Source organism: Rhinatrema bivittatum, chromosome 9 (genome assembly GCF_901001135.1).
Source record: "Rhinatrema bivittatum chromosome 9, aRhiBiv1.1, whole genome shotgun sequence".
In the NCBI taxonomy this organism is placed as follows: domain Eukaryota; kingdom Metazoa; phylum Chordata; class Amphibia; order Gymnophiona; family Rhinatrematidae; genus Rhinatrema; species Rhinatrema bivittatum.
The window spans coordinates 133,746,783-133,774,316 of record NC_042623.1 but is presented as its reverse complement, the minus strand read 5'-3'; the positions used below and the strand labels follow the sequence as shown (position 1 = coordinate 133,774,316).

At 44.3% G+C, this 27,534-nt stretch overlaps 1 protein-coding gene across 2 annotated transcripts in view; it reads left to right on the top strand.

Annotated features, from left to right (window-relative positions):
- Positions 1-27,534, top strand: part of PCCB (propionyl-CoA carboxylase subunit beta) — a 179,318-nt gene that overhangs the window by 14,536 nt on the left and 137,248 nt on the right. For both annotated transcript variants that reach the window (XM_029616355.1, XM_029616356.1), the window contains exons 2-3: positions 6,808-6,927; positions 23,144-23,212. In XM_029616355.1, the coding sequence (XP_029472215.1) occupies positions 6,808-6,927; positions 23,144-23,212 (189 nt within the window). The remainder of the gene's footprint in view (positions 1-6,807; positions 6,928-23,143; positions 23,213-27,534) is intronic.

The following is a 27,534-nucleotide window of genomic DNA, read 5'->3' as shown; positions in this document are numbered from 1 at the left end:
CCCATTTCCTGTACATTAGTTCATGCATCTGATGAAGAGGACTCTGTCCTTGAAAGCTCATGCTTTAATAAATTGAAAGTGCCACCTGACTCCTGTCATTTTTGCTACACTAGACTAACATGGCTGTCCTTCTGAAGAACGTTCAGTACAGGATTGGAATTTTCTCATCCTACTTTAAAAGGGGTGAAGTTACTACTAGCAGAAGAGGTAAAATTCTTGGGTGTAAAATTGGAGTAAACTTTGCCTTTGGAGAAACAGGTGCCATCTGTAGCAAGTACAGCATTAAAATGAATCATACAGTTGCGGCCTTTTTTGGCTTTGGACTACTGTGTTTTAAAAAATCTTTTGCTGGCTTTTAAAACATGGGGTGGGATCACCGCAATAAAAAAGCCGAATTCAGTGGTGTATGAGTGGGAGGGAACAAAGATTGAATCAAAAATCAGAGCTGCAGTTAACACAAGTAAAAACTTTTAGAAAAATTTGGTTACAAAAAAGATCTTTTACTACAACATTCTGAAGTTGTAGAACGAGCTTCCTGGGGCGCTAAGAGAAGAATGAGATCTTGTGAAATTTCGAAGAGGGCTGAAAACGTGCTGATGAGCAGCAGCAATAATTAAAGTGTATGAAAAGGGCTATACAGCTTGGTCAATAGAAGTAAATAAAGTATATTGAAGGGGCTAAGCTAGGTTGTTAGGTGAGATACACAGCAAATACACTGAATATTTTAAGTATTTTGTGTGCAGATTTTGTTTTGTTATGTTTGTTTCAGATGATGTATATTATAATATTGATATTGCTTTGAACTATTTTTAATTGGGAAGAGTGATTCATAAATGTCTTTAAATAAAGGTGAGCTCTGTGACCCAGAGCCCACTCCCATATCTCCTGCACCTCTTGACAGAGGATCCAGGACCCTGTTCTGCCCTGCTTATTGATGCAAGACATCACTACTTGATTGTTTGAATTGGAATTAATTTTCCTTGTAACAGATGAGCAATCTTTAGGTGTGCTCTGCATAGACTTTGATAAATACACATGTAAAAGTTAAATCCCTGAGCAATGAAATAGTAGAGAGGTAGTATAAAAGTAGGCTACAATATAGATCATTAGTCTTAATATTGTATTATATTCTTTGCAAGACAAAAGCAGTATGAAAAAATTATATAGGAAAATCCCAATATAGACAGAAATATATTAAAGATATATTTGCCTGAATTCTGTCTTAGCATATCACACTAACTAGACTTGTAGGAATACCCAGGGCTGATGAAATTCTAGAATGGATGCCAAAAGTCAAAAAGTATGTCAAAGTTCAACTTAAAGTTTCATTTCTTCCTTCTGGGCTCATAGAAGCTTAGAAACAGAAATGACAGCAGAAAAGGACCAAATGATCACCCAGTCTGCCCAGCAAGCTTATGCCAGTATCTGCTGCACTGTGCATGTTACCCTTATGCTTATCAGTTTCCCAGACTGTAAAAGTCAGGGCCCTCAGATGCTGATTGAATCCAGTTTCCCTTAACCCTTACTGTGAAAGCAGAGAGCAATGTTGGAGCTGCATCAAAAGTATCAGGCTTAGTGATTAAGGGTAGTAAAGGTCACATCATCAAGTTACCTCCATGTTTATTTGTTCCCCAAACTGTAAAAGTGGGGGCCCTTGGTTGCCCTCTGAATCCAAAATCAAATGATTTACAAGAATTCAATTCTATTAACATATATAAGATAAAATTACAATGCAGCCAATTAGGAAAATGTTATGCAAACAAACTAGCTCATTGGTGTGTAAATTGGAGATGTGACCTATTTAATCTACTGTGTCAACAATGCTCTTTGAGACTGCTTCTGAATTGCCTTCCTGGTAATCCTGCACTCGCCTGGGCTATCCCATACTTTAAATAAAGATCTTTCTTTAAGTTGCCAGTATTTACTTTGTAGCCAACAGTAGAACACTGAAAGAGCCTAATGGATTGCTTCAGCTCCAAGAAGTTTATCGAGCAGTTGTTCTCCCTCTTAAGACCACGTATCTACAGTTCACTGTGGATCTGTGTATGCTCTCCATCCCACAGTAGAGGAATCTGTTACCAGGATCATTTGATGCGGAAGAGTCTTCAAAGAGAAGCCTGCTGTGAGGACTGTTGGTTTTAGCCGCCATTGGAGGGACACTTAACATCCATAGTATCCTGATCGGCGATGACAAAGGTTGTTGAAGTTAGTTCCACTGTGATCGAAGTGCCCACTGGAGAGGTCTCGTGTGAAGGAGTGAGAATTGCACCACATGGACCATGGCAATCATGTAACCTAGTATGATGAGCCACGTGGGGTGTGGATTGGTCGCTTAGAATGTACTTTTTCACCAGCTTTAGTAGTTTGGCCTCTGTCTTCCAGCAGGGAGGCCTTCTCCGTAATTGAGTGTTCAAGCCTCAATGAACTGAATTCTCTGAATGGGGATGAAGTTTTATTTGCTGAAGTTGATGACAAATCCTAGTGATTGGAGAAGTTGAATTGGCTGCTCCAGTGAACTTAGCTGATCTGGAAGGACTGGTCACAACCAGTCAACTAGGTAGTAGAATACAGATAATCCCTGATTACAAAGGTGAGCTGCTACTACTGATAAGCACTTTTTGGATACACTTAATGCCGCTGAGAAGCCAAAAGGAAGAACCTTGTACTGATAGTGAACATTGCTGACCCTGAATCTGAGATGCTGCCAATAGGAGGGATGAATGGGGATGTGGGTATAAGCTTCCTTCAGGTCCAATATGCACATCTAGGTTCTTGTCTGTATGAAGGGGAGTATAGTGTGAAGGGAGTTCATCTTGAATTACTCCCTTTTTCAGGTGTCTGAAAACCTCCTGTTCTCTTTGGTATAAGGAAATATCAGGAATAGAATCCCCTGCCCTGCTTAGAGAGTGGAATCAAATCAATCACCCATTGAAATACCAGTTTGTCCACCTTGGATTGAAGTTGACTCGTAGTGTGGGACAATGATGATTATCTGAATGATGGGAGTAAAACAAGCAATATCCAAACTTCACAATTTATTTTTTTTTTTAAATCATTTTTATTGCGGTAACATTTTATATAACATTGACAACAGTAACAATAATTATCCACACTGAATGATATAAATCATAACATAAGTACAATGACACTTGTGTCACTGAAGCATATATGCCAGGAAAAGTTACTTGTATTTTTCCCCTATACCCATCCCACCCATCCCAACACCAGGTCCATGCAGTCGAAAAGGAGATAGAGAAAGAAGAGAGAAGACAAAACAAGGAGAAGAAGTGCAGTTGATAACATAACTCATGTTATAATGGAAGGTATTCTAATACAATGATGGATAAACATAGATATAGTTTTATAGAGAGATAGGAAGGGATATTGCGTGCATAACTAAAGAATATTAATAGAATAATCAACCATATGAAAGGGCTTTATGCTGATGGACACACTCCTACGATGCTCCCCCACCTCAAACTTCACAATTTTGAGGACCCAACAATCTGTGGTTATGTTCCTCCACCTCTGAAGGAATTGCTGAATTCTCCCACTGGGGGAAATAAGGGGAGACCCTTCTTGGTTGTCAAAAACTCAGCCCTGCCTGAGTTGTGCAGCTTTCTGTTTAATGTTTTCTAGGTTACCTCCTGGGTGTGATGAGCTGCTGCTGCTGTTGCTGTTCTTCAAAAGGGGCAATGCTGATAAGATGTCTGTTTATATTGAAAATACGGTTTACACTGCATCGAGGGTTGGTCCATAGGAGATGATAAAGATTGGAGGACCAATTGCTGCTGCTGTTTAATCTTTGAGATGGTCTCCCTGATCTTTTCACTGAACAGGTTGTCCTCTAAATGAGGGATGTCTGCTAGTTTATCATGGACATCTTCTCTTAGCCCACGAGCTCTGAGCCACACCATCCTTCATGCTCCAATAGCAGCAGCTGAACCTCTCGCTGCCATGGCAAAGAACTCATATACAGAGCGAATAAAGTGACATATGCTGCTGCTTCATGGAATGCTTGACAAATTGCCTCATGTTCTTTGCTAAGGGAATCCATTGCTGGTCTTGTCCTAGTAATGCAATCATGCAGACATTGGACCAGAAACAGCTGCTGATTAGCTGTTCAAGGGTTCAGCATAGCACTTTGGAAAAATGTATTTCCAAATGTATCCAGAATGTTTAAGTCCTTCCCAGGAGGAGTATTTGAATAAAATCTAGACTTCTTGGCCTTTTTTAAAGCTAGATTCTGCCTCCACCTTTTGAGGCAGTTGAACCCCCCAAACCCCAGGGACTGCTACATCCTGTACTTCAGGTCCAGTTTTTGTGCTACCAGTGCACATGAAGTAGGGCACTCGCACATTCTCATCTGAAACTCCAAGAGGATTTTGTGATTTGGCAGAGCCACTGCTTTGATGGTGTTTCCAAAACATGCAGGATGTCAAAAACATCTGTTTTGGGGGATACTTGCCTCTCTGTACAGGAATGTTGAGAACATTCCCCAGCTTGTCAAGAAACTCTGAATAAGACAAATCTTCAGTGGGGGTGGGGGATATGAATACTCTGGAAGATCAGGTAGGCAGTTGGAAGATACACCTGTCAATCCATCTGGATACTCAGAATATTGCAAGAACCTTCTCCATGATCCCTGTGGACATCTTGAGAGTGACTGAACAACTTGAGATCCGGTTCCTTTGCTTTCAACTTCTTCAGGCCTCTGGTGAACCTCCTCCTGAAGTTCCTGATACAGCCAACCCTTGCGGGCTAGTGCCCAGGACAGGGAGATTAGATGCTGGAATTCCCACCTGAGCATGGCGCTGAGGCAATGGCGGTTGCAGGGCTTCCTGATTGCCAGTGGATAGAGATGTAAAGAAAGCCTTGAATAATTCCATGATGTGTCTGTTCCAATGTTTTTTTTTCAAGAAGCCACATCTTCCTTGGATACCATAATGAGGTCATCACTTTTGAGAGGTGTGCTCCGAGATCCACGGAGGGGCTCCAGATCGAACTTCCTGAACTTGATCCAATCCCTCTACTCCTGTCAATACCGTAGGGACAGGATCCTGATGTATCAGTGTTGCAGAGTGGTGGTCTCTCCTCTGTGTCACTGAAGCAGATCATGTCTTCATCACATCGGGACAGAAAAGATGGTAGGGTGGCACTGGGATAGTTTTGCTCGAAATGAAGATGGGACCTGCATTCAGTTGTTTCTTGAAGTGGGTGAGCCCTATTTTCGGGTGCTTTTTTTTTTTTTTTTTTTTAGTGATCCTAATGGCTGGTGCTGCTGCATCTACTGCACTGAAATTGACAGTGCTGCATGCTTCATCTTTGCAGATTATACAGATGGTGTTTGTCTCCTTTTTTTTGGAGTCAGCACTGACCATGGCAGCATGTGCATTAACTGTGCTGACAGCTCAGAGGTCTGGTGTCCCAATAGTGCTGAGTGCACAGATTCTGGATGTGTCAATGGCATGCTCGCACCGATAACAGCTGCATCAGTGATGCTTCTAGTGCAAAAGGGCTTTTAGCCTGTGCGGATATTGTTGAGGGAGTCCTGGGAGTGCTTGGTGTATGTTGACTTTTCCATGTTGGCAGAAGCTCAATGCTTTTTGGAGATGCTCGACCCAAAGCCCAATTTGGACAGCTGGGGAGCATCACTCGACTTGCCTCTCCAAGAGCTTGCAGAAGAAGAACTCTGTTGGCCTGGGAGTTTGGCTGTCTTGTATGCCTAGGTTCTTTTGAAAGCTCGGTGACTTTCTTCCACAGTGATAACAATTAGTGGCAATGTGGTAAAACCCAGGCATTGATGATAAAGCTCATGGCATCTGTGATGGACATTCTGCGTCTGCAGATGCAATTTTTGAGTCCAATTATAATGGGCTTTTTGGGCCCTGGCATTCTTCAGTAGATTTTTCCTTAATTTAAATTTTTTGGTAACATTGAAAAGTTCTGTTGTGGGGTTGCCGAGGCAGTGAGGCAAAAGAAAAGGGATAAAATTCCAACACCGAAAAACGTACAAGAAAATGAGAGAGGGGTTAGACGTTCAGACAGCAGTATGAACAAAAAATGACTGAGGGACTCACGAGGCAGCGCCTGCATGGAAAATCCCACACATGCTCAGAGGGCAAAGCTGTACTGAGCTCAGGGAGTGTGGTCTGTTCGGTACCATCAGCTGACATCACCCATTGTGTTTTATGGCAAATTCAGTTCTGCTCGTTGACAGAGAATATGTGTACTTGGTAGCCACAGCACACTGTGTACTTTTTCTTTGAGATTTGGCACAAAGCCTGCAGGTAAAAACATGTGCATGACATTTGTCCCAGTGTGAAGTGTTTGAGAACTATCCCCTCTATATTATAAAAGCAGCGGTAGAGAGGACTAAAAAGAAAACCTGATTTGCTAAGCCAAAACCAATACCAACCAGTTCTAAGCACATTTTTACTATACAAACCACCTATTGGAGACCATTTGTAAAAGGTTAAGCTAGGTGATTACAAATCTAAATAAAATAATACTCTTAGCTTCCAAACTCATGGTGCCATATTCAGTCAGTCATGGCCAGTTCTGCTCGGACTGGAAGCTCAAATAAGCAAAAGAAAATTGATGGGGTTAAGTAAAACAAAAGAACAAGGTGGAAGCAGTGACACTTTATGATGCATAAACGATAATCCACAGAAACTGGATTAATCTCTAAAAAGCAGCTTATCTTTTTTTCTGGGAGGAGGATTTTCACAAATGAGACATCACTGCTAATGTTGGACACTTGCTTTGTAAGCGCTGCCTGATGGCCTCTTTCTGCCTTTGATTCAGGGGAAGCTGACAGCCAGGGAACGTGCGCTGCTGCTGCTGGATCCTGACAGCTTTATGGAATATGACATGTTTGTGGAGCATCGATGTGCAGATTTTGGGATGAATGCTGACCGCAATAAGGTATGTGTATTTCTAGATCCCTAACATTGAATAACATTCTCTGGGAGGCCTTGCCCAAAGGATTTTTGTAATTTCTCACTTTCTGCTCTCTGATTGATTGGTAAACTATACTGCCTGCCAGTCTCTGGGCTGACACTCGCTGCCTCCCACCTGGGACTGGCCGCGTTGCCTCTTATCCTTACTCTAGCCTTAGCCTTTTTCTGCAAGTGAGGAAAGATTTAACAGTATGATGGGGTGTGGAATCTTAATAGCTCAGCTTGCTGAGCCCTGACACTGCTCTGAGAGCTCCATCCATTTCCAAAAAGTATCCGATTATTTTTTGATCTTCTTACAGATACTTCTGACTGTTTTATGTATCACAGAATCCTGGCTCTCTAACTGAGATGTAATTACTGTTAACCAGCTTTATCTTAGTAATTCTTCAGTCATTTCTAAGCCTCATTTAAAACGCCGGGGGGGGGAGGCTTTTGATCCTCTTTAAAGGACCTTCACCCTTCTGCTGATACTTTCTCTGAGGTAATAGCAGCATTAGGCTGACATCTTGTAATAAATACCTCTACCCATAGGTTAGGATGCTATGTTTTCCTTACTTTTATTTGTAATTCATCCCCTATTGCAAGAGTGAAGGAAGTACTCAACCCTGGTCTGATCATGGCCTTCTTTCGTGCACTTTATGCATCCGTTCCAATGCGTCCACTGTGAAACAAGGTAATATGCCGTTTGTTACACGGAAACTATTGTCTGTCACTTTTAAAAAGCAATTAAAATAGTAATGATGGCAGAAAAGGATGAAATGGTCCATCCAGTCTGCCCAACAAGCTTCTTATTGTTGTATCTCCTGCAGTGAGCAGGTTACCCCATATTCAGCCAGATTTTAAATCCCCCCCCCCCCAACCGCACGTAAAAATCCAGCCTTTACGCATTCTGAGCCTATTTTCAAAAAGGGTCGGGCCCGGGGGCGTGTTCGGGGGGATTTAGGGGTTGGGGAGGAGAGGGGGAAGGAAGATTAGGGTAGAGGGTAGGGAAATTTGCTCCCAGTCGCCGTAAGAAACTATCAAAAATCTAACCCCCCCCCCTTGCGAGCGTGCATTACAAAATCCAGCACACATGTGCGCACGGCTCACCAATTTTATAACATGCACGCGCATATTATAAAATCGGCGCATCCATGTGTGCGTGCCAGGTAGTGAGCGCCCATGCACGCGCACCTATTAAAATCTACCTCATTTCTCTTAAGGGTAGCAACTGCTGCTTAGCGCAGTTATCCCCAAGCCTAATGATAATTCATAAAACATTTACTACTAGCAACATTTTTACTGGGTAATGAGCCTTCTTGAAAATTCAGACAGTGATGCTTTGACGTGCTTTGCTTAAGGATTTGTCTGTAGAAGCTGACCTATGTTTTTTCCCTTATGTTTGTGTCTCAGTACCCCAGACCATAAAAGTCAGGGCCTGGGTTGGTTGTCACCTGAATCCAATTCCTCTTTCCCCACCGTCAAAGCAAAGAATTATTGGTTAAGAGTAGTAAGCCCATGCCTTCTGCTAAGGGTAGTAACTGCTACTCCTCGCAGATTACCACCTTGCTTATCAGTTCCCCAAACCATAAAAGTTGGCGCTATCATTGGTTGTTGTCTAAATCCAATTCCCCCTTTCCCCCTGCCATTGAAAAGGAGAGCAGTCTTGTAGTTGCATCAAAAGCATCAAGGTTTTTTGGTTAAGGGTACTAACCACTGCACCAGCAAGTTACCCCCATTCACCCTTTTCTTTATTTCCATCTCTAGCCTTTAGGGATTCATAGTGTTTCACATGCCCCTTTGAATTCTTTGACTGTTTTCTTCTTCACCAACTCCTCCAGAAGGGCATTCCAGGCATCCACCACCCTCTCCGTGAAGAAATATTTCCCAATGTTGATTCAGAGTTGTCCTCCCGGAGTTTCGTTTTGTGACCTCTAGGTCTGCTGTTGCCATCTGAAAAAGTTTGAAGTTCATATATCATTAAAATATTTCAGATCTGTATCTTAATTTTTATTATTTTACATTATATGTATGTAAAGTTGTAAACTGTTGTGAGCTGTTTGGAGGACAGAATGCCAATGGAGCAGGTCCAAATCAGATTTTAATTTAGAATCTTATCGCAACTGCTTAAATTCTTATAGATCTGCCTGCGATTTGGCTAAAAAAAAGCTATTTTTCTACAAAAATCAATTCTGTGGGTAGCAATTGCAGAAAATGATTTTATATTGTTAAGATCACTTCTAACCATTCCGCCGTTAACACCAATGACACTTTCCTGATTTCTTTAGTAAGAGAATTTTGCCATCTTTTTTGAAAAAAAAGTTTTAGACATTAGAAGTAATTTTTGCAGTACTGATCCTCCTCCCATTTCACTTATTGCTCACACTTTTGGGATAATTTTACAGAGATTACCTTGTTAGAAGTTGAAAATATTGTGGCAAAACTTAATCCCATAAACATATTCGTCTGGTTTGTGAAGGTTCTATGTACAGATTTATTGCCATATATAAGCAAGATTATTAATCTTTCTCTAACTGAAGGAGTTTTGCCTATGGAATTTAAAAAAAAACAAAAAAACACCTTGGATTTCTTACTGCAGAAGAATTACTGCTCAATCCTGTTACCAATTTATCCAAGATCATTGAATCTGCAGTATTACGTTCGGACCCGTAACTAGCAGCACTCATCCCTCAGATGTAGCCTGGAAGCCACCAGACAACTTCTTCATGGCACGATGCCACGAGTAAGTTGCCATCTTCCCTCTGCGGGCTGCCTCTAGGCACGTGTACTGCACCACCTCTTAAAGGGCCTGCGGCAGGAACCCGAGCCTTAGGCGTCACCCAATGACTTCATGTAGCTGGGTACTTAAGGCCAAGCCGTGCACTATAGCATCGCCTCAGCAAAGGGTCTCCTGAATCAGATGCGTGTAGTGTGTATTGCTGCTCCTGGTTCATGCGTGCCTTCCTCGTCTCTCCAGCCCTGCCTTTCCTCAGACTGACTTCTGGATCTGACCCCTGCCTGGACCTTTACCGTTCTTGTTTGATGACTGCCCCTGACCATGCTGAGACATTGATCGTTCTTGCTTGCTACCTGCCTCTGACCCTAGCTGGGCCCTGGATCTATACCTCCGCCATGCCACAGTCACTCTCACCTAAGACCTGCCAGCCCCAGAACCCGAAGTCTCAACCCAAGGGGAAAGGGGGTTGGTATAGGTGAAGCTCTGGTTCGGTCTGTCTCCTGTGAAACTCTGCTAGCTGTCGGTGAGGGCCTATGGGGTCTACACCATAGGCTGAGCCAATCTCACCACAGCAGCAAGGGTCCACAGATCTTACAGATTGCCGAGGCCATGGACACAGTGGACCTGACCTTGCTCCAGGCTATACTTGCAAAACTTGAGAAACGGCTCTTTGAGCAAGAGCAGCTTCCATTCCTAGGTTACGTCGTTTCTTGGACCGGCTTCCTTATGGATCCTGCAAAGCAGAAAGCAATCCTAGACTGGGCCCAGCCAGTTGGCCTCCGGGTGCTACGGTGTTTTCTAGGATTCACTATCACCAGTTCATTCCTGGATATTCAACTCTCACAGTGCCACTCGCCTCCTTGACCAGAAAAGATGCAGATATCTGGAATTAGTCCACAGAAGTCATCAGTGCTGTGCAGGCTTTCAAGCAAACCTTCTCTCAAGGATCTTGTTTATGACACCCAGATCCTGATCGCCCCTTAGTCCTGGAGGTAGCTGCCTTTACCCTTGGGGTAAGGGGTATTTTTGGCCAACACAACAACCATGGGAGCCTCCTGCAATGTTCTTTCTTCTCCAGAAAATTCATTTTTTTTCCTTTTTTTTTTTCATTTTATTAAAATTTATTAATCGCTTATCACATACAGGTGTAGGCGATTTACAATAAAAACATGCACAATATAACAAATCAAAAAAACATTCCTCTCTGGCAGAGAGGAATTTGATTGGGGATCGCAAACTCCTTGTGAAATTGGCATTGGAAGATTGGTGGCACCTTCTAGTGGGTGCCAAACATCTGACCATGATCTACACTGACCACTGCTGGAGCGTTATAGAGGCTGAACGGCATCACCAGATATTCGAAGTAGCCGTCACCCGTGTTAAACGCGGTTTTTCATTTATCGCCCTGGCAAATTTGGACCAAGTTGTAGGCTCCTCTAAGGTCCAATTTGGTGAAGATTTTAGCATCCTGAAGTCTGTCGAAGAGTTCAGAAATTAAGGGTAGAGGGTAGCAATCCTTCAGAGTGATCTCGTTCAAGCCACAGCGGGAGACTTGGAGGGTCGGATGAAGCCCTTGGCTAAATTTTCACGAATATATTCCGACATGGCTTGTGTCTCAGTCAAGGACAATGGGTAAATCCTACCCCGAGGCGGCTCTGTGTTGGGTAGCAAATTTATTGTGCGGTCAAAGGAGTGATGTGGGAGTAGGGTGTCCACTGCCTTTTTGGAGAAGACATCCGCATATGAGGAATACTGCGGCGGAAGGCCTGGAAGAGAAACAGGAGTCGTTAGGCAAGGTACAGGTGATACGATCTTCAAGCATTTGATGTAGCAGGAGCTGCCCCATTGAGATAGCTGAAATGTGACCCAGTCAAACTGCGGAGTATAAAGCTTAAGCCACGGCAGTTCCAGCACCACAGGGTGAATAGCTGTATCCAGAATTAGAAATGATATGGTCTCCACGTATAGAGAACCGGTACAGAGTTGGATAGGAGCCGTGGAGCGAGTAACCTCGTCTGGTAAAGGTTCGCCATGAATGGAAGAGAGTGGGGTGCGGATGGTTGGAATATGGAGATGTTCTACAAGTTGCCTCAGAATTAAATTCCCGCCGGCCCCAGAGTCCACTAAAGCCAAAGTGTGAAACTCTTGTGCATCTAGTTTGATGGAGACTGGCAAGCTTAGTGGAGGAGAGGTTGAGGTCAGGCTTAGGAGTAGTCCTCCAGCTGAACTTAGGCCTGGGAGTTTCCTGGACAGACAGGGCATGAGGAAATGGCATGTCTGGATTGGCCACAGTACAAGCAGAGGCCTGATTGTTGACGGCGACGTCTTTCTTTTGGAGATAGCCTACTTCGACCCATCTGCATTCGTTATTCCACATCTTTATTTGGAGTGATGTTGGGCTTGGGAGACTGAGTACATCGAACTCTGGGTGAGCTCGGTGCCATCTTCCTGGATGCTCTTGCCTCTTGAGAACATTCTCGAAGGTGGAGGTCTATGCGACCAGCAAGGTCTATCAAGGAATTCAGAGATTCCGGCAGTTCCCTGGCCGCCAACTCATCCTTGATCTGTGGGCTGAGACCTTCAATGAAGATAGTACATAGGCAGTCTGAATTCCAGTGAAGTTCAGATGAGAGGGTCCTGAACTCAATGACGTAATCGGTCAGAGACCTAGCTCCTTGTTGGAGGTGAAGGAGGGAAGACCCGGATATGTTTTTTCGACCAGGATCGTCAAAGACTGAGTGAAATAAGGTGAGGAAGCCAGGCAAATCTCGAGGAACAGGGTCCGCGCACTCCCAAAGTGGTGACGCCAAGGCCTTACCGCCCAGGAGTGACGGGATATACGTTGTTTTGGTAATCACATCTGGGAAGTATGCTGGTTGTAGGCAAAAGTGCATATTACACTGATTCAGGAAACTCCTGCATATAAGAGGGTCTCCTGAGAAACGTGGAGGTTCCGGCAAGGGCACAGTAGGCCGGTGACTCGGCATGTATGTAGCAGGAGTAGGTTTGGCAGATGTCGAGGCGGAGTCCAATCTAGTACTCAGGTTATCTATGGCTGCTGCCAGTATTTCCAAGAACTTTTGTTCAGAAATTTGTTGTGCCAGGCCAGGAATGGCCTGGAGCGCCAGGACCTCTGCCGGGTCCATGGACTTGACAATTTGTTAGTACTCGTGGGTTAGTGGACCCTTGGCCCAAGGTGAGAGCTGGTACCGCCCACGAGGAGGATCCCCACTGGGCCTCACCGTCGGGAGGCGAGATCAGCAGCAATAGGAGACACAGCCCAGAGAGTACAGAGAGGGATGTGGATACAATTGCCAGGATAGTTCCCCCTAGTGGTGAGGAGCTGGGCAGACCCCTGAGGCATGGGGATGCAAGCTGAGTAAGGAGGAGTGTGGGGAGAGAGCATCTCCAGGGGTGGAGCCACAGAGAGTGTCAGCACGGGAGGTATGACGTAGGCTTACCCGAGGAGCAGGGAAGCCCATGGGTCTCTGGCGATGAAAGAGAGAGAGCTGTCCCGAGGAATGGGGAGCGAGATGAAGTCACAAGGGAACTCAAGGCACTACCCCAAGGAGCGGGGAAGTGCAGCACAGTCACAATATACACTACACGCTGCTCCGAGGAGCGGAGGGCGTGACACAGTCATAAAGAAAGGCAATAGCCCGCAGAGCGGAGTACACCTCCATAGATCTCCTCGAAGCAGAGTAGTGAGGCAATGGCCCGCAGGACAGGGTACACCTCTGGTGGTTTCCACAAAGCAGAGTAATGAGGCAATGGCCCGCAGGATGGGGTACACCTCTGGTGGTTTCCACAAAGCAGAGTAGTGAGGCAGTGGCCCGCAGAGCGGGGTACAACTCCGTAGGTCTCCACGAAGCAAGGTAGGACGGCAGTGGCCCGCAGGGCAGGGTACACTTACGTAGAATCTTCTCATGGAGGGAAGATTCCAGGAGCGATCCCGAAGAGCGGGAAAGCTAGTAGCAAAGTCCAAGGCGCAGGGCCCTCTGAGGAGTGGATAGCCGGAGACAGGAGCAGGGCTCCCGAGGAGCGGGTATCCAAGAGTGTCTTACGCCAGAAGGAACCCAGAAGGAACAGGAACCGATGTCCTTAAAGAGAGCAGCAGGATTCAGCAAGGAAGGAACTTGTTGCTAAGTCGATTATGGCCAGGCCCCGATGGAGCTTAAGAGTCCAGGGCTAGTGATATCATCAAGGGGGAGATGCCCCTGAGGTCCCCGCCCTAGCATCTATAAGAGGGGTCATGTAGCGCGCACATGCACCAAGGGAGGCCCGGAGGAGACATGGCGGTCGGTGGCATCCGCGCTGCCCCGGGAAGTCCAGGAACAGAGCAATGAGCGACGGAAGCGGCTGGCCACGGCCGCGAGTTTTCACATGGGAGAGAGAGAGGCAGAACACACAGTAAGTAATAGCGGTCGCAGCCATCTGCGACTGACCGTCATAACATTAGCTACTTGCTAACTTCATGGAATGCTCCCTAGTCTTATTATCTGAGAGAGTAAATAACCGATTTACATTAACTTGTTCATGTCCTTTCATGATTTTGTAGATTTCTATTGTATCCCCCCTCAGTTGTCTCTTCTTTAAACTGAAGATGCCTAACTTCTTTAGCCTTTCCTCATATGGCAGCCATTCCATGCCCCTTATTTTGCTTGCCCTTCTCTGCACTTCTCTAGTGCAGCTATATCCTTTTTGAGATGCAGTGACCAGAATTGCACACAGTATTCAAGGTGTGGTCTCACCATGGAGAGGCATTATGACATCCTCCGTTTTTTTTATTTGCGATTCCCTTCCTAATAATTCCTAACATTGTTTGCTTTTTTGATCGCCACAGCACACTGAGCCAACAATTTAAATGTATTATCCACTAAGTCGCATAGATCTCTTTCCTGGGTGGTAACTCCTAAGATAGAACCTAACATCGTGTAACTACAGAAGGATTATTTTTCCCTATATGCATCACTTTGCACTTGTTCATGTTAAATTTCATCTGCCATTTGGAAGCCCAATCTTCCAGTCTCGCAAGTTCTCCTGCAATTCATCACAATCTGCTTTAGATTTAACTACTCAGCATAATTTTGTGCCATCCACAAATTTGATCCTCACTTGTCATACCCCTTTCCAGATCATTTATAAATTTATTAAGAAGCATTAGTCCAAGTACAGATCCCTGAAGCACTCTTTACCTTTTTCCAGTGTGAAAACTGACCAAGAAGACTGCGTCTGTGTCCACAAGATATCCATCACTGATGTCTGCTAAAAGTGCCTAAGACCAGATCACTACTTTGATTGCTATGACTGTGGTTGGATGTCACTTAGATCCCAGCAGAACTAGGCTTGGAAGCTAGAGGAGCTCCACAGGTCTATGAAGAGATGGTGCCATTCTTCATGTCAGAACAGGGCCTCCTCGGGCTTCTTCTGTGCTGAGCAAAGGCTCCTCTGGCAGGGTTCCTCCACATATGGTGCCACAGTCTCTGGATCTGCTGTAGCTCCAGTGTCAAGCAAGATGCAGAAGCTCTGGGTGCAAGTGCTGGTTCACTCCCGAGCCTTGCCTTTCTCTCGTGGCTCATTGGCGCCAAAGAAGAAGCACCATTCAGCTCAGCCAGACACTGCAAAAACCATCTGCATTGTGAATGCACTGGTCCTCTGCGCTGTCTATACAGAAACACCATTAATGCCAGTTTTGACCCTTGCCTCAGTGGGCCCTGGAGGCTATTTTTTGCAGGTACCCTCCTCTTTTTTTTTTTTGGTGCCTTTATCACCATTTCATCTCCTCTTTCTGTATTCTAGGCCTTCTAAGGCCCCATCAGTGTCTGCCCAGAGCACCCAGCTCAGGTCCCTCCCAATGAGTCTGGAAAATCCAGAACATATCTACTCTACTGTGCCCTTGATCTCCATGTGACCATTAACATGGGTAGCCCAGGAAGAGGTCTGTACCTGGAATTTGATGTATGCTTCTCAGGCAATGATCTTATATTGGTCTCAGAAGAGGATGTTTTTTTCTCCAAATCCAGTTCATGGACCAGTCCCAGAACTGGTGAAAACTTTTTTTCTTTACCTCTTTGGTGGCCAGTGACAAGGAGAGCACACTTCAGCTTCTCCTGTCCAAGATAACAGATTTGTTCCCTCAAGGGGGAATTCCTCCCTCTTCCACACCATGGGAATTTCCATGAGAAATTCCAGCAATGGAAGCTAGCCACCTCTGTTGGGCAGGCAGTCCCTTTTTGCAGAGGAGTCCAGCCAGCGTTCAGAGGATGAAGCAAGGGGTGTTGGGTTTGTGGCATAGTGTGGACCCTTAGTCGCAGTGGTGATGACTCCTCCCACGGGGAGAGGCCCCGTGGGGAACCACAGCGATAGGCTAGACTCAGAGAGCAGACACTGGAGATGAAAAGCTTTATTGTACTGCTGTAGATAGATGGTAAGTGTGCAGGAAGAAATGGCACTGAAGTCCAGCAAGGTGCCAATACGCTCAGACAGTCTCAGATGTAGAAGTCTCACCCAGATATACAAGGTTGGTGGTGTTCTGCAGAGCGGGATAAGCCGAACCTGGTGGGTGGAAATGGAGAGCTGGATCATAGAGGTACTCACTGAAGAGTAGTGCAGGAATCCTCCTGGTAGATGATGAAGGTGGGACCCGAGGTGCAGGATACTCTGAGCTGGTAGGCCCTCGAGGAGCGAGTACCTGGGAGCGCAGATAATCCTGAAAGAGAAGAGAGACCCCTGAGGAGCGGTTGTCTGAGTTAGTAGAAACCCTGAAGGATAGTTGTTTTGTTTATTTATTTATTTAACATGTTTTGTATACCGTCATTCGGTTTTGCCATCACAACGGTTTATAGGAAAAATATATAAGGAATATATATATATATATATGTGAGAGACCCCCTGAGGAGCAGGTGTCCAGAGCTTCTTCAGGAGCTAGATAACCCGGAGGGTAGCGAGGAGTCTAAGCGTGCAGCTTAGAAGCGATCAGAGTAGCTAAACCGAAGTCCTTGCTCACTCGTTCGTTAGGAGCGGAGAGGAGGCTTAAATTCCTGGAGGTATTGACATCATGTGTTGGGGGGGTGCCCTCGAGGTTCCCGCCATGACCTGTAGATAAGCGAAGGTAGCGCGCATGCCCTAGGAGGCCACGGGAAGGAGCATGGTGGATGGGGATGCCCATGCTGAGTTGGAGACGCCGAGGGTTTCGGCACTCGGCACCAGAGGCAGCCATCGTACCCATGGAAGAGGAGAAGGGCAAAAAAGAGGTGAGACGCAACATGGGGCAAGGCTGACTGGAATATTCCCCGGGAGTTTTCCTTTCTGAGATGACACAGGTCTCACCATCTTCTTCACTGGGGTCATGGATTAGCATCCCGCCACCATTAAGTTTAGAGGAGGAGTCTACAGGAGTCTACAGGAATTTCTTTAGACCCCAATAGAAAACCTCTCATATTCCAGATTCTGGGAAAAATTGTATAAGACCATAGAAGTCAATGTCCAGAGGAACAAGGATTCCTACACAGAAGTCCTTGGCCTATTTTGAATTCTGGAAACCTGAACCAGCAGCGATCTCAGTTCATCATATTCTGTGGTTCAGCCTCTTGCCCCACTGTTGCCAGGAAGCTGGATCTCAAATACAGAGTGAACAGACTTCTCGTTTTGATGTAGCTCAATTGCTCACTAGTCTTGGTAGTAGTCTGCTTTGAAGAGTAAGAAGACCCAGATATTTTCCAACACATCCCCAGGTACAGACCCCACATTGCTGGACAACTTCAGGAAGGAACTGTCCAGAGCTCACTGCTAAGATGCCCTCATTGCAGCTCACAAACTCTATATGGTTCAGTAATTATACAACTGCATTGACAAGCCGAAGCCTCTTGTAGATTCTCTAGACAGAGAGAAGAGGGATATCTCCAGGTTCTCCTGGATACAGAGGTGTGTGAGCGTTGCCATATTCAAACAGTGTATGAATCCTTTGACACGGCAGCAAAATCTTCTACAGGTGCAATTGGGGTGCATTGACGGCCTGATTGAACAAGCAGTCTGCGAGAAGATGTTCATGACAAATTGGGTGCCCCGTATTCTGGGGACAAAATCAGAGAAACTATTGCCCAGATTAAGGAGCAATATGAGGCCATCCAGTGTCTGTCAACAGGGACTAACCATCCTTCTACCTCCAAGTAGAAGGATGGTTACTTCACTTTTTATATAGTCTTTCATTCAGAGATGCCCCTTATACTAATTTCAGTGATATTGCACTACACCTGCTCTGCCACAGCAGCAACTTTCAGCTCAAGAAAGCCCACATGAGAGATGCCAACCTAAGACACCTTAGGAGTCTCAACCTAAACTGGGACTTAATTTTTGATGAGCCCAAATCCTCAGGCCTCCACCCCTCCAGTAAGGGGAAGGATCCAACTGTTTCTTGACAAGTAGAGGAAGATTACCAAGGAACATTGGGTCTTCAAATTTGTGGCGTATGGTTACCATTTGTACTTTTCCTGGCCCCCAGCACTTTACCAACATTTGGCCTTCAATCCAGATCTATCTCAAGGTGGAGTCGCTTCTCAGCCAGCAGACAATATAGTTTGTTCCTCAGGAAGAATGTGGCAGGGGTTTCCATTCTTGCTATTTTCTTATCCCCAAGAAGTCAAGGTAATTGAGACCCATTCTGGATTTATGAAGATTGAACAAGGGCTTGTTATGGGAGAAATTAAAGTTGAATGCTTTCTACACCATCCTATCTTTCATCCAAGCAGGAAACTGGATGTGCGCTCTGGATCTGAAGGATACCTATGCTCACATCCTCATCCATCTGTCTCACTGGAAATACATAGATTTACAGTGGAGAAACACACTACTATTACAAGGTTCTGCTCTTTGACCTCTCAGCAGCCCCGAGGGTCTTCACAAAATTATTGGCAGTGCATCGTTGTCATCAGAGGATATGTTTTCCCTTACCTGCATAACTGGCTGGTGATGAGACTTTCTCAAGTGAGGGTGCTAAACTCCTTGGAGACAATTCAGTGCCTTCAGTCCCTAGGTTTTATAGTCAATTTTGCCAAGTTAAACCTCATTCTGACCCAGAGAATCAAGTTCATCAGGGCTTGGATAGACTCATTAAAGGAGAAAGCATTCCTTCCATTAGAAAGTGTACTCTGCTTACAAACACTAGTTCAGAAGTTGCAGCGAGATCAAGTCCTGGCCCATATAATTTGGTTGTCCTTTGTCACATGGCATTGCATGTAGTCCCCATGACTCACCTGATCATGTGGGCTTTTCAGTGGGGCCCCTGCTCTCAATGGAATCATCTGATTCAGCCCCTGTCTCACTCCATAATAGGTAACCCAGGAGATGAAAGTATCCCTGTATAGATAGCTGGACCTTTTAGTCTTGGAAAGGTAGTATCAGCATCTTTCCTCCTCAAGTGATATTAGTAACAGAAGTGTCTATCAGAGAATGAGGGGATACATGCATGTTCTTCCTGAACTCAGGGAACATGATTGGCAATGGAACTTCTGTTTCAGATCAACCTCTTAGAGCTTCAAGACATCAGACATCTTCTTCAGGGTAAGAGAGTTCTGATCCAAACCGGCAATCAAGTTGCAATGTACTGATTAAATAAGCAAAGTTCACAGGATCCTTGGTCTTCTGTCGGAAATCGCAGCAAAGTTTGGAGTGGCTTCTGTCACAGGTTCTCCCTTCAGGCAACTCACCTTCCTGGAGTCTTCTGGATTGTCTCAGCAGGGTCTTCTGGCCACACAAGTGGTTTCTGGTTTAAGGTGTGGCAAAGAGGTTGTTTGACCTTTAGGGTTGACAATCAATTGATCTTTTTGTAACAGAAAGCAATGGGAAAGTAGAAAACTTGTTCCATTCTTCAAAGCGAATCCAGGTTTACGCCAAACACTTTTCTGCTACAGTGGAATATGCAGGTCTGCTGGATGCATTTCCACCATTTCTGCTGATGGCAAAGATGGTGCAGAAGGTACTCGAGGACTGGGTGCATCTTATCCTCCTTGCCTCAGCTTGGCCCAGGCAGGTGTGGTTCTCCTGTCTCAGAATATCAGTCCACCTGCCAAATCTGCTAGGAACCAATTCAGCACTGTTAACACAGGAGGAGGGCCATCTGTGTCACCCGACCCTTCCCTCCCTCAACTTGACAGTATGGAGGTTGAGCACTCGATAGTTTCCTTGCTGGTGCTCTCCAAGGAAGTCGAGAATATCATCATTTTGGCCAGGAAGCCATCCACTATAAGCGTACAGTTTTAAGTGGAAGTGTTTCTCCTCTTGGTGCCAGATGGGCTCTCTGAACCCTTTTACCTGCACTTCCAAGGATATGCTTCAGTGCATGCGCACTCTCTCTATATCGGGTCTCACTGTGTCATCAGTAAAAGTGCACCTGATTGCTGTAGCCATATACAACCCACATGTGGAAGGTAACTCAATTTCTTTTCATCTTTTAACTTCAACATTTATGAAGGGTTTGTGGCATATAAAACCCTCAGTGTCAAAACCTCTTATGCCATGGGATCTCATTGTCATTTTAGCACAACTGGTAAAGCCTCCGTACGAGCTGTTAGTCTGCCTATTTGAACTTACTTATTGGAAGTTGGTGATCTTAGTCATTATCTCTTTACTTTGAGTTCTTCCACAGCAGAGTGGTGCTCCATACACATTCTAAGTTTCTACCCAAGGTGGTTTCTGCATGCCGCTTGAACCAAGCCATTGTTTGCCTACATTCTTTCCAACACCACATGTGTATAAAGAGAGAAAGTCCTGTTCACTGGACCTGAAAAGGATTCAATGACATCATCTGGCTTATCACTTATTTCTATCCTATGATTCCAAAAGAATGGGTGTGACAATCGCCAAATGTACTCTGTCCAGCTGGGTAGCAGAGTATTATGCATTGTTATGCATTGGCCAGCCTTCAGATTAGACTTTTATCAAGGCTCATCAAGTGACAGCCATGGTTCTTTTAGTTGCTCACCTAAGAGCTATTTCTATTGAGTCAGCTGTATCTTGGTCATCAATACACACCTTTATATTCCACTAGTATGTAAACCAGGGATGGCCAACTCAGGTCCTCAATAGCCATAAACAGGCCTGGTTTTCAGGATAGCCACAATGACTATGCATAGATAAATTTGCATGCACTGCCTTCATTGTATGCAAATCTATCTCGTGCATATTCATTGTGGATATCTTGAAAACCTGACCTGTTTGTGGGTCTCGTGGACCGGAGTTGGCCACCCTGGTCTAGACAGTCTCTAAAGAATTGGCGGTGACTGCGGGCAAGCAGTTTTGCACAGCCTGTTCACAGTAGTCCACTCTCTACGAAGGAGCCATCAAAACAGGCACTGAACTAGTACTTGTTTATCAAATGCTGTGCTACACAACTCTCAACTTGAAACTTCCCCACATGTCATGACTAATTCAGATTTGCTTGCCAACAGAGAAAGCAAGTTTGCTTACCATCAATGGGATTCTCCATAGATCGCAGGATGAATTAGCCATGCTTCATACCTGCCTACCTAGGAAAGCTAATCTCTACGATGGACTGAGGGGCTTATGAGGTATTGCATGTGGTGGAACTCGTGCACATGCTTGGTGATAAAACTTTACTGAGCTAGAGTAATGCTTCTGTTCAGTGCTGTCAAATGATGTCACCCACATGTCATGGCTATTTCATCTTGCTGTCTATGGAAAACCCTGCTTATGGTAAGCAAACTAGCTTTTTTTTTTGTGATTTTTGCTAAATTTGCTTGAACACCTTTTAGACCAATATTCAAAAGATCTTGGTGCCTAGGTTTTCATAAATCAAATTCCCTACCTCTCCCTGAACTTCTAAATTTAGGAGACTTAGAAGTGGGCTTGGCTCGGGGCAGAGCCAGTTTGAGAGACTGAAGTTAGGTACTTTGTACTGATTTTTTGTGCTAGGTTCCTAACTTGGGAAAAGCTACAGCTGTCTTAAGTTTAGGAACCTTAGTTTTAGACACCTAAAGCTAGGCACCTATTTTCTGCCCAAACGTTAGGCATCTAACATCAGTAGAAAATAGGTGCCTAACTAAGTCACTTGGCAATCTTTCAATATCGGGCTCAAATCGTCTTAGGTTTTTGGAAATTCTGTAAGCTTTTTCTTTGTTTCTTAATGTAACTCGCCTTGAGTTACCGATGAAAAGGCATGAGTAAAATAAATAAAATATTGTATATTTTTCATCATCCATAGCATATAGGATGTGTTTAGTCTTCCTTGTTGCAGGCACAGTAGTAATCTGATTTTTTTTTCCCATGTTCTTCAGTTGTCTTAAGAGAAAGTGTTGTCTTTGATTTCATTGTTCTCTTTTCCTCACCATATCAGCACCTTGTTTGGATGATAGACCCAGGAACTAAAATGTCTTGCTCACCAGCTATAGTCAATGCAAGGGTTCCTCTGGACTATTGAGAACAAAGTCAGAGAGAGCCAGAATTGAGCATCGAGTGGAAGCATTAGCACATCCCTTTAGCTCATTTCTCTAAAAAGCATGGAGGTGCAGGGAACACCAAATCATCCAAAGTGGCCAAGCCCAATCTCTTGAAGCCAGAGTGGCAGACCTAGAGTCTGATCTCTGGAGGCCTTCAGGGACATAGCAGTCAAGCAGTCCTTGTGCTGCTTTAGAGGAGCAAGGTCATTTGACGGGAGACCATCACCTTGGTGTGGCAGGAAATGATCCCCATTTTTGTGACTCTGTGAACCTGCTTGTTTTCAATGACAGTTATGTTGTTTACCTATAACAGATATTCTCTGAAGACAGCAGTTTACTAGTTATGCAAAGCTTCCCACCACCTTTTCTGGAGATTTTTTTCCTCCTGTCAAAGTTGTATTATTAGAACTGAGGGGGGCCATGGTACTGCAGCAGTGCAGGAACTGTCACGCACACACAGAAAAGGCCTAATTCTTTCCAGAAAGCCCTGCAATATGTCTTTCTTGGCACTGAATGCTGCCATGTAAGAAAATCAATTACAGGTAAGCAATTTTGTTATTCTAAGGTTGCAGTATTATTTACTAAACTAATATGAGTAATCTAGAGAGCGAGGCTGCTTATCCTTTTGAGTAGTTCCATTTTGCTGTCTTAGCGGTTTAGCTTGTTCACCCCCTATTAAGTTTCTGCTTATATGGCAGTAGTCACCAGAGAGAGAACATTGATTGCCTCATCCAGGACTGTCAGATTGGAAAAGGGTGGGCAAAGTAACCCTTCAGGGGTGTAAATTTTATGTATAATGAATGAAAACCATAATACTGTTAGATAAGAAAAGAAATCTGCCTATTCTCCAGAAAGAAGAAATGGTGATGGTGCCAGGGTGATTCTGTGGAGAGTGCGGCCTGAGCTGAAGTCAAGCCAGACGCACCACAGTGCGGCTTTACACACAGTAACACTTTGATCCCTTTGATCTCTCTTCCGTGTTTCTCACCTCTGACCTTTTCCCTTTTCTGCAGTATCCTGGGGACAGTGTGGTGACCGGTCAGGGGCGAATAAATGGCAGATTGGTCTACATCTTCAGCCAGGTATCTCAATGCACGCTGTGCGCATCTTCAAACTAACCCTATGTTTGTGGGCATATATCTTTTCTTGAAGCAGCCATATCAGGTGATAATTTTTATCCTGGTTTCTTATAGGCAAATCGGCCTTATAAGACCCATCATGCCTGTTCCTCTCCCACCTAATAATAAGTTTTGAACCTCATCTAATGACTCCTCCCACGCCCCCCCTCAACTCACACTATTCTTATGCCCTCAACACCTGACGTGCTTAATCCCTTTTTCTTTCCCTTTCCTACAGGGAAAAATACTGATTCATTTGAACTTTCAGGGAGGACAGAGCACATTGTGGTGTCAACAAGGAATATTTTATGCTAAAAATTTTGCATAGCACTGAATGCTTCACAACGACAATTTTGTGTATCATTGATTAAAAAATGTAGCAATTTATTTTTGGTAAGAATAATTGCTTAAACTTGTTTATTTCCTTTCAGTATTAGGTCCTTTATTCCCTCTCCATCTCAGTTCTGGCTCCTTTTCTTTTATTTGTCTATATTTTTATTCGGTTTTTTTCCCCTGATTATTATTTCCTTTCTTAGGAGACACTTTTCAAAAAGCTACTGAGTGGCAAAGTTGTGCAAGTATCTTTATCCATTTAATTTTAGGCAAATATTGAGCTACAGCTGAGCTAACCCAGATAGACTGTGGCAGAAAATTATCCTAAAAGGCATCTTAACCACAAATAAAATTGCCACTGAGTGGTTCTTTGAAAATTTTCCCCATGTGAGATGAAGAAAAATCTGCCACCCTCAAACTATTGAGTGCTGGGGAGGAGCCAAGATGGCCGACCTGACGGTTAGCAGTTGATGTGGCTCAGTCGAATGTTCCCCCAGAAATCCTACTATGCCGCATTTGGTGAGAAAGCGCCGAGCTAGGGAACGTGATTCAACCTCTGCGTTCCCCATTACTTCAGTTTTGGACCGATGGTGCCCACCTGCTTCGGAGTGATTTTAATCCGGGAGGAAGTTCGCAGCAGGGTGAGCGAGAGCAAGCAGAACTCGCTGCCCTGCAGGAACTGCAGACATCTCTGTCCCCGCCTGTTCTATGGACCCCGGAGAATCCGGCTGAGGCAAGGTTGGTGGAACACTTAGTGGGAAGGAGCAGGATGACAATTTTGGAAAATGTCACCCTGAGCTTAGTGCCACCGAAGAATGGTGGCTTGGAAGCAAACCCCACTGAGATGCTCGCTGGCCCCAGGGAGACTGCAGTCTACGGAGCTACTCATTGACGGGGAAAGTGAACAAGTTGTTATAATGGATCCTCAGGAACGTCTCCTGGTAAGGCCAGAATGTATTACCTTAGAGTTAATATGGGAATCAATTCAGTCTTTAAATAAGAATTTATTACTTTAGATCAACCCATTGGTTAATTCCTATAAGAAAATGGAACGGTGCTTGGATATGGTTGAAAAGAGTGTGGAGGATAACAAAGTTTTATGCCAGTCTATGAAGAAGGAACTACAGGGTCATTCTGGTTTACAACAGAATTTTATTAAAGAAAATCAAGTATTTTCCAACAAATTAGAGTTTCTGGAGAATCAATTACATAGGAGAAATCTTTGTATATTAAATTTTCCTAAAGACCCTTTGGTGGCATCTAAGGATATGTGGAGGAAATATATGGTTCAAGTTCTGAAAATTTCTGAACCGGCTTTACCTATTATTTCTAGGGCCTATTATATTCCTCCTTTTAAGAAGGGTTCTTTAAATCAAGATGGTCTACAAGTTATTTCTCCAGTGTCTCCGGTTATGGAGTAGACACAGGAGGAACTCCTGACACCTTCTACATTGGTTGTTACCTTCTTAATAGAATCAGATAAAGAATGGATAATGAGGCTATATTTTCACCATCGTCATGAGACTTTCCTGGGGCTCAAGATCAGTATTTATCCGGACTTGTCTAGATCGACACAGTTAAAGAGAAGGCAGTTTTGACTTTGAGACCTAAAGTGCTTGAGATAGGAGCGTTCTATTTGCTTAAATTTCCATGCAAATGTGTCATCAGATTTCAAAACAATACTTATGTGTTTTTTACACCTGAGCAGTTATCCACTTTTTTGGTAGACAAAATTCCATCTTTCTGTTCCTAACCCATGAATAGGTGAGTAACCGTATAATGACTGTAAGCTTCTATGACATAACTGTATTTGTCACTGTGTAGTCAGATCGATTTCCTTTAACTCTGGTAATGAGGTTGTGTTTGGTATCCTCCCCTGGTAATGTGGACTTGAATGCAGGAATAATATTTACTGTAAAATTGGTGATTTATTTTTTCCTATTGTTAATTTCATATTCACTGCTGACACGTATTCAAATTATATTTTCTTGAATGTAAAGTGTATAATGCATAAATAAAAAATTAAAAAAAAGAAGTGTATTGAGTGCTCCTCCCTTCCATCTTCACAATACACCTTCCTTGTGGCCTGGGTCACCTACCCCAACATTTCACTGAGGCCTTCTTCAACCTTCTCCTCATCAAACCCAGTCCATACTTTTTTTTCTTAGGCAATGGGCAGGAGGGAGAGTATTTTTTTTTTCTACCGCAGCTATTCCAAATTCAAAATAGGACGTGCCAGCCTACTACCATTTTGAATTGCAGAAGGGTCGGTGGTACCAGAAGACCTCAGGAAGGTCTGGAAGTGGGGAGCTCCTAGGCCACCAAATAGCTGCAAAATGGGGATGGGTAGTGGGGACAGGCCTGGGGAGGAACCAAATTTTCAATTGATGGGTGGTGGTGGTGGGGGTTCTTTTTGGAGGGGTATCAATTTCCTCTTCCTTCTCTGGGTCTCCAGCTGAATCGAAACCAGGGCTTGGCATCCAGGTGTCATTTTAATCTGTCCAGGGATTTTTCCCCAATATATTTTTTCTCCTTCCTGCCATATTCAGCCTGGTCATTGCAATGATGGTCCTTGGCCATGGACCCTGCACCAGGGATCCTTCTGGAATCCAGTAATCATGAGCTCTAAATCCAGCTACTAAGTGTCTCCTGTGAGTGATAACCATAATGGGCTGTTCTCTCCTGCCCTCCCTCATTCTCTTGGGACTGTGATCACTGCCTCCGCAGCATCCCCCACCTGATCCAGGGAGTGGAAGGCCCAACTCTGAATTCAAACTGGGGACCTTCTACATGGTAGCATGCAGCACTGCTACTGAGTCACCAGGCTGGCCTGATGTGGATTTTTATTAGTTGGCTGTGGGGTGTGAGATTTGGAGAACATACCTAGTATAGCACCACCTGATAGAATGATGCTAATCTATCCATGAAGATTATGCACATGAATTTTGGAAATATATTGTATATTACAGATGTGCATAGAAAAAAAATTTTGGTTCAGTTTGTTCATTATTTGTTTGGCTCAGTGATTTATTTCATTTAGTTTGGGCCCAAAAAATTCTTTTTTTTTTCCATGTTATTCATTTTCCATTAAAATCAGTGAGGGAAGCAAGGCATCCTGGTTTGGATTTAAAACTGGGATTTTCTATCCAAGTTTAGTGAAGAAGGACAACATCAACAATAGCAGAAAGAACACTTCAAGAAACCAAGAGTGGCATGAATAGCCCAAGGCACTATAACAGGGCCAAGCAGCCCAAACAGATACATCAGTAACCCAAGGCACTGTGAGAGGAGCAAAGCAACACTAGGAGTGGCAATGACACCCAAAGACTTCAAAAGAGGGGCAAAAGGCACCAACAACAATGGCATGAACAGCCCAAGGCACCAAAAGGCCAACAAAGTAGCACAAACAATGGCCGGATCACCCCAAGGTGACATGAACACCCCAAAACACCATGAGAGGGGCAAAATAGCACTTACAGTGACATACGAGGCAAATGGCACCAATAACGGTGGCATGAAGACCCCAAGGCATCATGGGAAGAATGCAAGGGTGATCTGGCTATGACATCTTTCACCCCATTGATTGCTAAAGTCAATTTGCCTCGGTAGGTGGATGTCCCTTTCCTCCCTCACTACTCCATGCTTATCCTCCTGAAGCTGTGCATGTGGTCAAAATGTATGATCTTCCCTGATAAAAATGTACCTGGTTTTTTTTGGTGGTTTTATGTTGCTCCATGGCAAAGCATCATGATCAATGACCTAAAATCTGAGTAAACATTGAAGAAGTTTCATAGCAACTGTAATGACATGCAAATTGGTTTTCAGTTCTTGGTATATAGGACAAAAGACTGCTTGAACCATCTAGAAGCTGGAAAATGGTGTATGTATTATACCTGGTAAGGGAGAAGGCAGAGCAAATCTCTGGGGGAGTTTTTTGTAGCAGTCCTGCTGCC